Below are 12,268 nucleotides of genomic sequence, written 5' to 3' on the forward strand. Positions count from 1 at the left end.
TTGTAAGACCAGAAAGCCGAACCACCTCTACCTGCTTCTTAAAGCCCTTTAACTAAGGACCAGAAAACCAGTCAGATGCTAAGATTAATGCAAGGAGTTTTCTCGCAGTTATACATCTCAAGCAACCCAGATGTCTTATATGAAAACTAGCCCCATGCTGATCAGTTACTGTTTCCAAATTCCTTTGATTTTTTCATAGATAACATGGGTGAATAGGACACTTTTTTTCTAATTTCATGGAATTGCACCTGTTCACTCTCCCCCTCCCAACCTGGAAAGGTCTTAATCTTTCCTCCAATTAAAAATCAGATTACCCAATTTTGTATCCTGGTTATTCTTTTAATTGGTCTTATTTGATCATTTTAAATGCATAAATATTTGTCTCCCCCTTTCTCAGGAAGTCTATTGGTCCCAATTTGTTGGACAATTGGCATGCATTGCTTAATAAATCGATACGCTCAGAAGCTTGAATCTTTGTTTCCTCATTCATTTCATCTTTCGCCCACCATGCCCCCCAGCTTTGTGTCTACAAATCTTATAAGCATGTCACCTATGGTTTTATACAAGGCATTAATAACACTGTTAACTTGAGGAGATAGCATCTTCCAAGCTGCTGTTGAACCAATAATGACTACTCTTTGGGTGCAGCCATTCAAACAGTTCTAATCTCACCTAGCTATTCTATAGGCTAGCCTTCATATCTTTTCCACAAAAGTAGGACATTCATTAAGTCACATGCTGTGATCAAAGGACTTTTTCTTTTACTGATGTTCTTTCCTTCCTTTAACATCACTGTCATTTTCCACTGACTTCCCTCTGCCGTTATAACAAATAAACTTGGACAAACAAAACAAATCCACACACACTGGCCATGTCTGAAAGTGTACACCTTTTTCTGTACCTCCACACTACATTTTGGCTGAAGGGTCAAGTGGCATGCTTTACCATCATTCACTGAAGAGCTAGCTATATTCATATGATTTCCCTCTAGTATTCAATATATTTGGCTATGTATTTCTCCTGGAGAAAAGTCTTACTTTTCTCCGGTAGAATTGTCTGATGTTCAGTAAGTTTTATTCTCTGACAGAAAGGCTTTCCACATTCATTGCACTCACAAGCTTTCTTCCCTCCAGTTGGAGTGTACTCCGTGCTCCAGAAGGAGTTTCTACATTTATTACACTAATAAGGTTTCTCTCCAGTATGAATGCTATAATGTCGAATGAGCGTTGTGCTCCGAGAGTATGCCTTCCCACATTCATTACATTTATAGGGTTTTTCTCCACTATGAACTCTATAATGTTGATTAAGTTCTGCCCTTACACAGAAAGCCTTCTTGCATTCACTGCATTTATAAGGTTTCTCTCCAGTATGAATTTTCTGATGTTGAGTAAGTGCTGTGCTCCAGGTAAAAGCTTTCCCACATTCATAACATTCATAGGGTTTCTCTCCAGTATGGATCCTTTGGTGTTTAGTAAGTGCTGTCTTCCAGGCAAAGGCCTTCCCGCATTCATTACATTCATAAGGTTTCTCTCCAGTATGAACTTTATGATGCTGAATAAGATGTGAGTTATGGTGAAAAGCCTTCCCACATTCATTGCATTTATAGGGTCTCTCTCCAGTATGAATTTTATGATGTTGGGTAAGAGCTGCTCTCTGACAGAAGGCCTTCCCACATTCAAAGCATTCATAAGGTTTCTCTCCAGTATGAATTTTATGATGTCGAATAAGTTCTGCCCTCTGATAGAAGGCCTTTCCACGTTCATTACATTTATAAGGTTTCTCTCCAGTATGAATTTTCTGATGTCGAGTAAGTGTTGTGCTCTGGAGAAAGACCTTCTCACAGTCACTGCATTTATAAGGTTTTTCTCCAATATGAATTCTGTGATGTTGAGTAAGACCTGTCTTATCACAAAAGGCCTCCCCACATTCGTTGCATTCATAACATTTCTCTCCAGTATGAGTTCTGTGGTGCCTAATAAGGTCAGTACTCCAGAGGAAAGCCTTCCCACATTTGATGCATACAAAAGGTTTCTCTCCAGTATGAATTCTCTGATGTTTAGCTAGCCGTGTTCTACATTGGAAGGTTTTCCCACATTCATTACATTCATAAGGTTTCTCTCCAGTATGAATTTTCTGATGTTTCCTAAGATAGGAGTTCTGGCAAAAGGCCTTCCCACATTCACTGCATTTATAAGGTTTTATTCCAGTATGAGTTCTCTGGTGCCTAGTAAAGTTACTACTCCAGAGAAAGGACTTCCCACATTCATTACATACATAAGGTTTCTCTCCAGTATGAACTCTCTTATGTTCAGTAAGCTGTGTTCTCCAGTGGAAAGCCTTCCCACATTCATCGCATTCGTAAGGTTTTCTTCCAGTATGAATTTTCTGATGTTTCCTAAGATATGAATTTTGTTGAAAGGTCTTTCCACATTCAGTGCATTCATAAAGCTGTTCTCCTCTGTGAATTCTCTGATGTAGAGTAAGTTCAGTATTCTGGAGGAAAGAATTCCCACATTCATTACATTCATAAAGTTTCTTTCCAGTATGTAATCTATGTTTGTCCATATGACCAAAATTATAGCCAAAGGATTTCTGACATTTATCATCATTAGAAAATTCCTTCTTTAAACAGATCTTATTATATTGTTTTATGTCTGAATACATTTTGAAGCTCTTTCTCTGTGTATCACATTTATGAAGAAGACTCTTTCCTACAAATAATCTTTTTTTTGGAAAAGCAACAGGCTCTAGATTAGATCTTTGGCTATATTTATTATGTTGGTGGCCTCTTACTTCACTGGGTGGTTTCCCTTTGGTGATTTTTATTTGTCTAACGTATCGTTCCTCATCACTTCGCTCCTCCTTTGACCTGATATAACATTCAGAGGCTCCTCCTATCTTCCAGATCCAAGAAGCACCCTCTGAGAGTCTTTTCTGAGATGGTTCCTCCATGGAAATACATGGTTGTGGAGCTGACTCTTGAGATTTAATCCTAGTGTCGCAAGCTGAAAGAAACAAAAGATGTAAATTATTCCACAACCCTGGATGAACCTCCTGTCTTTCATGTGACAAAGTTTCTCAGCATTCTTGCTGTTGCTAGCTCATGTGGAGCCACAACATGCACACTGTTTTCACTCTAATCTACTCTACGTCAGTTCTTATTTGTTTTTCCATGTTTCTCGTATTCTTCATATTTATCATCTCATATGGCAAAATGTTATATTCCATTTATCTCCCAGACGTTGTTCCAAAAAGGCTCACTTGATGGATACGCGGACTGTCTGTGCTCCCCTCATAAGAGTAATTCATAGGACCACAGATTTAGAGCTGGAAGGGACTTTGGAGGCCATCAAATCCAACACTCTGATTCTGAAAGTGAGGATACTGAGGCAAAGAGAAGGTGAACAACTTGCCCAGGTTAGTCATTTAGCATCGGATGTGAGATCTGAAGCCAAGTCTTCATGACTCCAAGTCCAGTATCCTATCCACTATGTCATACTGTTTCCCCATTCTGCTAGGAATTTTTTGTGCAGGATATTCAGGTGAGTATCATACTTGGGGTACATTCCTATAGTGTGACTATTGAATGAAATGATGTGAGAGTTGTAAAGCTCCTATACTGTATAATTCCACACAGCTTTTCCAAAAGATTGAACCAATTATTAGCTCTACCAACAATGCAATGGCATTCTTACTTGCCAACAGCATTGAATTATGGCTACTTTAAGTATCTATACCAAATTAATAAGCACATAATAGCTCTGCGTTGTTTTAATTTGCATTTCCGCAATTATTAAAGAATTTGAACAATTTTTCATGGTTGTTTTTAACTTTTATTTTTCTATTTCTTTCAAGGACTGCCTGCTTATATATTTTAACCACTTATCTGTTGGTAAATAGAGCTTATTTTAATAAATTTGTGTCAATTCCTCATAGATTATATACAGGGAGTCTTGGAAATTTATTCAGAAGGGCTTTATTATTCTTTTTTATTCAGTATTCTATTGAGAAGAGCATTATTACTTTACTTTGAAAAGTAAAGAGTATAATGAATACAACATTGTAAAGAAAAACTTACACATGGATCAAGGCAAAGACCAAACATTGCTCCAGAGGACAGGTTATGAAACATGCTACATAGCTCCCAGATGAAAGGTTCTCCATGGGGTCAGACGCAGAATGAGACATTTTCAGACATGGCAAACGTGTGGCTTTGTTTCATTTGATTCTATTTGTTGAAAGAGAGGGTTGTTGTTGTTGTTTAATGGAGGGAGTCGAGGTTAATACTGATACAAAAAAAAAAAAGAAAGTCACTGGAGCATTTTTTTAAATGCCCAGAAAAAGACCAAAGGTAATTCAGGGGGAGACAAATACAAGGGAGAGAGCGAGCCCTAAAACTAGCAAGTTGAATTTATTATCTACATAATTTCAAAAAACCAATTCTTAGGCAACAGATTTCACATAAAATCCTATTTTTCTTTTCTTCTATGGATATGGAAATGTCGGTGTTAAGTTCTGAATAACAAAGAATTATATATACATATAGATTTTCTTATAGATTTTACAAGTAAATCAGTTAATAAGTATTTGTTAAGCATCTGCAATGCCCTGAGAATACAAATACAATGAATGAAAAAAATTCTTATTTGCAAGATTACATTCCAGTGAGGGAGTCTAGTCCATATGTAAATATATACAGAAAAAAATATGAGAAGAAATACAATTAAATACAAAGTAGTCATATACAATGTAGTTTGGGAGTGAGGATTCTAGCAGTTCAGGGGACTAGGAAAGGCTTTATGTAGACAGCAGTCTTGGAGCTGCGCTGAAAGAAGAAAGGGATTCTATGAGGTGCAGGGGAGAAGGGAGTGCATTCCAGGGATGGGGATGGCCAGCACAAAAACAAAGACTTGCAAAATGGCATGTCCTGCATGAGGAACAGAAAGTCACTCCGGCCAGGTGGCAGAGTTTGGTAAAGACACGAAGGCATAGTAAGACTGGAAAGATAGTTGGAGGCAAGACGGTGAGGAATTGTGAAAGCTAAATGGAGTTTACATTTTAACCTAGAGCAAGAGTTCCTTTTCTTTCTTTTTTTCTTTTTTCTTTTATCTTTTTTTTTTTTTTTTTTGGTGATATGGGCCCCTTTGGCACTCTAGTGAAGTTTATGGACTCTTTAGAATGTTTTTAAAGGCATAAAATAAAAATATATATGATAAATAAAATATAATACAGAGAAAACCAATTATATTGAAATGCATTTATTTAAAACATGTAAAATAAACAAAGACATGGACACCAGGCTAAGAACCCCTGTCCAAAAGGAAGCAGGGAGCGATTGGAAACATTGGAGCCATTACTGAGTAAGGCAGTGCCATGGTCAGATCTGCACTTATACCTGATACCTTATCTGCGGAGGAGAGACTAGAGTAAGGAGAGACTTGCAAAAGGGAGGCCAATTAAGGAGCCATTTCAGTAGTCCAGGTGAGAAGTAGCAGGACCTGAAATAAGCTGGTGGCCGTGAGAGTAGAAAGAAGGGCTCAGAGACGAGATGACGCAGAGATAGAAATGGCGAGATTTTGACAACTGACTGGTTGTGTGAGCTAAGAAAGCACTCCCCCTCCCCTCCCCTCCCCTCTCTCAGCTGAGAACCATGCCTCACATTTTACAGAACAAATTAAGCCATTTGCCATGAACTCTTTCTTCTCCCCACCTCCTCATCTCCCATCACTCAGACACCTGCCACCTTCTCCTTCTCCTTCACTCACAGGAAGTGGCCTTACTCCTTACCAAGGCTAAAACCTGTTCAAGTGACCCCAATTCCATCCCATCTCCTTCAACAGATTGCTCCTTCTCTGCCACCCCCACTCTCTCACTTATTTCCAACCTCTCTTCCTATTGATCATTTTGTACTGCCTACAAACATGTCCATGTTTCCCCTACCCTGAAAAAACTCTCACTTGAGCCTTTCATCCCTGCCAACTATCATCCTATGTCTCTTCTATTCTTAGTAGCTAAACTCTTCAAAAACAAGCAAACAAAAAAAGCAGACTGTCTGTAATTGGTGCTTCCACTTTTCCTCCTCTCATTTTCTTCTTAAGCCCTACACTCTGGCTTCTGACCTTATTCTCCTAAACCTGCTCCCTCCAAAGCTACTGATGATCTCTTAGATGCCAAATCCAATGGCCTTCTCTCAATCCTCAATCTCCTTGACTTCCACAGCCTGTGACACATCTCTTCCCAGAGTCTCTTCTCTCTAAGTTTTTGAGACCCCCCCTCTTGCCTGGTTTTCCTCCTACCTGACCACTGCTTCTTGGTCTCCTTTGCTGGATCGTCCTCTAGATCACACCTTCTAACTACAAGTGTCCCTCAGGGCTCTGTCCGGGTCCCCTCTTCCCCTTCTACCCTTGGATTTAATTGCCATCTTTATGCTGATGATTCTCAAATCTGCCTTTCCTGTCCCAACCTCTCTGCTGACCTACAATCACAGCTCCAACTGCCTTTCAGATACCTCAAACTGGATGTTCAGTACAATCTTAAACTCAATACGACCAAAACAGAACTCATTATTGTTCCCCATAAATCTTCCCCACCTTTTACCTTCCCTATTACCACTGAAGGTAACACCATCCTTCCACTCTTTCAAGCTCACATCCTAGGAGTCATCCTGAATTCCTGTCTCTGCCTCACCCCCACCCCTGCCTCATATCCAATATGGTGCCAACACCTGTCAATTTCACCTCTGCAGCAACTTCCAAATATGCCCCCTTCTCTCCTTGGATGCTGTCCCCACCCTGGTGCAGACCCTCATCACCTCACACTTTGACTACTGCAATAGCTGCTGGTAGATCTACCTGTCTCAAGTCTCTGTTCACTCCAGTTCATCCTCCATTTGGCCACTAAAGTGATTTTCCTAAAACACAAATCTAATCATGTCACTTCTCTACTGGATAAACTCCAGTAGCTCTCAAGAGCAAATACAAGATGCTCACTTTGGAATTCAAAGCCCTTCATAATCTGGCTCCCTCCTACCTTCCCAGTCTTCTTACATCTTATTCCACACCATGTGTTGTTTGTCCTTCATTTTCGAAGAGACCAGTGACATTACAGGGTGATATCCTGACTCATTTGTGAACTGGATTTAAGTGAGGCAGAGTTGCACAAAGTCATTAGCCTCACTCTCTCTTCCAGAGTTATTGAAGTCCAGTGGCAGGATAAAAGTCAAGATGACTGGTGATGGCCCAGGATGTAGTGGATGACCTTATGATCTTCCATGTCTGACCAAGCTCGAAGCACTCCTGCATTAGTTGTCCTCGTGATCGTTGTAACAAACCATTCTCATCCACCCACTGAACTCACCGATGGGTTTGAGGACTGGTGGTTACCTTCAACCTGGTTTTAGTCCATCTGACAAGATGGTTTTCCAGGGGTGTGGCCGCTGTGCATGCTACAGCTTCTTGGACCCACAGGTGAGACACGAGTGCCAGACAAACACCAAATGTGGATAAACAGCCTTGAAACGGGCTCAGCAAGCCCTCAGCCCAGAGATGCTGAGCCTCTTTGTGATCGTGTCTCTGGTCAGTACCAAAGAATTCCCATGGCAATTGTAGTCTGAATTAGACTGCTTTCTACAAAATGACTCAGGACAAGTTCTTCCAATCAAGTCAGTTGGCAGTCAACATACATTTATTAAGTGACTACTTACTAAGGGTTTACTTATTACAGCACTTACTAAGTGGGAGAAAACATCCCTAATTCCTGAGAACAATTTTGGTTCCAAAGTAGTCAGGAAATCAAGAAGTCACTGCTTGAAGACTCCCAACCATATGGAAAGTAGAAGTAAAAAGGCCTAATGCCACCACTGTGGCGTTGTGATCCTTCACAGAGTTTTAGGGTGGGAGTAGTGGTTTACTTAAAGCACTTATTATGTGCTTCCTTACCGTGTGCCAGGCACTGTTCCACGCCACGAAGAATACAAGTAGAAAACAGTTCCTGCCCTCAGGGAGCTTACTTTGTTTTGAGAGTAGAACTAGATCTCTTTAATCCTTGTTCTGGGCTCCTCCTGTAAACCCACTTCTTCTTAAAACCCCCAAGTTATGGTACAACAATGAGGAGGACTTTGTCCCTAAATAATGTAAATCTAGATAAATTCCCATGAATAAACACCCATGACCAGAATGGGCAGTCATCTATGCCTTCCGAGAATTCTTTCTTTTCCAAGCTGGGGGGGTAGGGGGGGTGGAATATGCCTTTGAACACTAAACCAGAATCCCTGAGTTGTATGGCGGTAGGGGGAAGGGAAGGAGGCTGTCAGACTATAGTCCCACCACGTGGGCCGCACCAAGCTGGTCATGGCATGTTTCTACCCACTGCCTTTCCTCTGTCTGGATTACCTTCTTGACCTGGGTGCTATGGGTACTGTCAAGTTTTATATACCCAATTTCACATAGCTAAGTCAATGTGAAGACTTGCTGTGGGAGTGAGTAAATGGTATGTTGTCTTTCTTCTGTAACAAATCCCATTAGCTTTTAAGACAAAGGGGTTAACGAACTCTCTGCTAATCTGCTGCTTCTGGCTCTCACCAAAACCAACAAGTACAGTACTCACAAGTGAGTCTCAGCAGAGTAGCAGCCCTATTTGTACGGATTCTATCCAACTACTTGGGGCCCACAAGCACGGTCTCATGTCCTGATTTGATCTTCTTGATGGGCCTGATATGTAAATTGTCACCAAAGAGTTTTAGATGGTCAACCTACCTAATGCTAAATTTAGTTTGGAAAAGGTTCCCATTTCCCCATACTATGACCCTCTTGGGTAAGTGATGGGTGCCTTCAGAAAGGGCACAGGAAGGAACCATGCTGCTAAATCAAAAAGCAACAGGGGCATGAGAGGGAGTAGCAGGCTTAGTGAATCCCATATCCATCTGAAGCACCCATTAGCATCTTCCATTCTGCAAACACAAGTATACAGACAGGGACTGGTGAACGGAAGTTATGCTTCCCAGGACTGGAGGGAGTGATCAGGAAGGCAATCTAGCTAGGGGAAAGGCCGTGGCCAGAAGCATGCCAGGACCAGCCTGGTCCAGTCTATGCAGTGGGAAGATAATCCTACACATCCTCCTTCCCTTCTCCCCAAGCCCCCACCCAGTGGTCATTTCAAGGTAATAAAAGCAATGATGAAAGTGTTTTAAAAGGATGAAAGGAAACATGGCCATGTTGGAAGACAGTAGTGATGGAACCAGTTCAAAGGCAAATAGCAAAGGTTCAATAGAAGGAATGACTGAGGAAGCAATCTGTGAAAGAACATGGGAAAGGACAGGACTGAGCTCCTTTTAAGGAGTAAGGTCACTTCTCTATCAAAGACTGAGGGAAGGAGAAGCGTTGGTCATGAAGGGGCTTTGAGATGAAGAGGGAAAAGAGGGAGTTTGCGTTGAAGTGACCCAAACTTCTCAGTAAAGTGGGTGAGATGCTCAGCTGAGAAGGGGCATTAGAAAACAGAAAAGGTTTGGACTGGTTCCTGTACAGAGTGATAGAGAAAAATTAGGCAGAAATAGGAAAGCCTCGCTGCAGTAAGACCCAGATGAGACTTATGGATCCTAAGTGTGGTTCTATGACTTCTTCCAGCCCTGGTCAGCAGCTTGTGAGTAGGAACAGAGGAGGGGGATGGTGAGAGTAGCCCCGGGCTGAAGTCTGACCAGCAACAGGAGCAGGAGCGGGGTTCAAGAGCGGAGGACAGTGCAAAGCTACCTAGAGGGCAGGGATTAGAGAGGGAGGAAAGTGAGGTCAGGGCAGAAGCAATACCCTCAGAAAGCACCAGGCAGGGGTGGACTGAAGGGAAACGTGAGGATGAAAAAGTCTTAGGACGGGCGAGGTATAGGGAGAGATGGAATGATAGGTCATTGTCCGATAGAGGAATGTTAGATTTTTAAGTAAAAGGGAAGTAGACCAATTTGGGTGGTGCCAGACAGATCAAAGAGGAGAAGGTCTCTTCAAAATATTTATAGCAGCTCTTTTAGCAGTGGCAAAGAACTGCTAAGGGTGTGCTCATCACCTGGGGAATGGGTGACCAAATGACAGCGCGTGAACATACTGGAACACTGCTATGCCACAAGGAACGATGAAAGGGACACTTCAGAGAAGCTTGGGAAGATTTGGATGAACTGAGGCACAGTGAAGGGAACAGAACCAGGACAGCAATTTCTACAACAACAATGACATTGTAAACTTTGAAATACTTTCAATAACTGATCAGTGTGTTAACCAACCATGACTCCAGAGGCCTGGTGATGCAGCATGCTCCCCATCTCCCGATGGAGCGCTGATACAGATCATGGAATGAGACTTAAGTTTTTGGACACGGCCAATGAGGAGATGTGTTTTGCTTAACTATGCATACTTCTTGAAAGGGTCATGGTTTCATTATTTTTTTTTCCTCCCAGTGGGTGAAAGAGGGGATATGGAAAGAAAATAAATGATTGTTAATTGGAAAATTTCATTTAATTGGTAAAAATTGGGGATAATGGTGGGATCCAGTAGGTGGCCAACTCTACCTATGGCTTAGGTGAAGTAAGGAGGTCATGGATTTAAAGAGACTGAGAAATTGAAGGGTTAGGAAATTGATGAATGCTTGAGCACTGAATGCTCAAGTCCCCTAATTACTTACCAGATATTAGGCCCCCAAGCTCTCCCCTCAGCCTCAGACCCTGGAAACAAGATTCATTCTTTATCACATCTCCGACAAAGCTAAAGCAGGAGCCTGGGGCCTGTCGGAAGGCACGGGGTTTTTCAGAACACAATAACTATGAACATTCCATTACATTCCTGTACCACCATAGACTCAGCCCTTCCCAAATGATAGGCGCCCCTTTAGTTTCCCCTTTGCCACCACAAAAAAAGAGCTTCTGTAAATCTTTTCTGGATGTGCTTGCTGAAGCCATGAAAAGAAAAGGCAATGGGAAATCCAACAGGAGACCCTTTCCTTCTCCCATCCCTCTGAGCCTCCTACAATCTAGGTGCGGGAAGAAACCTAATTATACCGTTGGGGAATTGTGCATTGGTGCTATCTTTGTGAAAAAAGTAGTATGTCAAAATACAGAAAAAGAAGCTGGGATGACAGCCTCAGTGATGACACTATTAGGGCTAAGATATCCTAAATGATATTCTTTTTTTTTTTTCAGTTAGGCAATTGGGGTTAAGTGACTTGCCCAGGGTCACGCAGCTAGTAAGTGTCAAGTGTTTGGTCTGAGGCTGGATTTGAACTCAGGTCCTCCTGACTTCAGGGCCAGTGCTCTATCCACTGTACCACCTAGCTGTCCCAAGTGATGACACTATTAGGGCTAAGATATCCTAACCCTAAGAATATTGCTGAGAAATGAAAGCCTCATTCTACAAACATATTCACAGCAGCCTTATTTTTCATATAGAAAGTTAAAAGCAAATCAACGGATCGATGACTGGGTTCTAGCTGAACGACGCCTAAGATGTGAATGCATTACCCTCCCTTTGTAATTGTCTTTTCCCACGAATTCAGTGAAATATGAGAAGACTTACGTGAGAATAATGCAAAGAGAGGAAAAAGGGTTCAGACGAAATGACTGAAGGCTTTTGTACATTCTTTATACTTACTGTAGACATCGTCTCAGTGACATTAAGGACTGAGCTGTGAGGATTGCACAGCATTTACATCCTGACTGCAAGGACATAAAAATATTTTCAACAAAAATGTAACCCCGGGAATACACAGAGGGAAATGAGATCAAAAGGAGATAGAGAAGAAAATGCTGCCGATTTCTATTACTTTAAGTTAATAATACGCTGAAAAGAGAGAAAGCAAATTCACCAACTCAAGGGAGGCGAGGCTGGTAAGCCCAGCTCCCCTAGTCAGCAAATCTGTGTTCTGGCCAAAAGGTTCTTCACAGCCACCACATTCCTAAAGCTTCGTTATCCACTGTTAATTGGCATTAAGATATTTGTTCAAGAGGAAAATCTTCCTGAATAGTGGCACGCATAAACTTTCTCATCAACCAACACAAAGTCTCTGCCATCAAAGAATGGCCATTCCCAGGCGGCCTTCCCAGGTGAATCGCATGCCTCCATTTCCCACTGAATATTTCACAGACATGGAGGGTTAGAAGGGGCATCGAAGACCATCAGAACACTGCAGCCAAAGGCTCCAGAGCCCCCACAAACATCCCTCACCAGGTCATTGGGCCTCGGCCTATCAAGCTCTAAGGAGTGGGAACCTGCCACCCCTTAGGGCAGAGCTTTCACTT

At 41.8% G+C, this 12,268-nt stretch overlaps 1 protein-coding gene across 1 annotated transcript in view; it reads right to left on the minus strand.

Moving 5' to 3' along the window:
* Positions 1-312: 312 nt before the first annotated feature.
* LOC114031180 (zinc finger protein 665-like) overlaps positions 313-12,268 on the minus strand; it is a 64,764-nt gene continuing 52,808 nt past the window's right edge. Inside the window, exons 10-11 of the mRNA XM_027846190.1 lie at positions 1,899-2,421; positions 313-1,646 (exon numbers count right to left, since the gene is read on the minus strand). Coding sequence (XP_027701991.1) covers positions 1,180-1,646; positions 1,899-2,421 — 990 coding nt within the window. The 3' untranslated portion in view covers positions 313-1,179. The remainder of the gene's footprint in view (positions 1,647-1,898; positions 2,422-12,268) is intronic.

The sequence above is a fragment of the Vombatus ursinus genome, unplaced genomic scaffold (genome assembly GCF_900497805.2).
Source record: "Vombatus ursinus unplaced genomic scaffold, bare-nosed wombat genome assembly UNPS02015098.1, whole genome shotgun sequence".
Classification (NCBI taxonomy): domain Eukaryota; kingdom Metazoa; phylum Chordata; class Mammalia; order Diprotodontia; family Vombatidae; genus Vombatus; species Vombatus ursinus.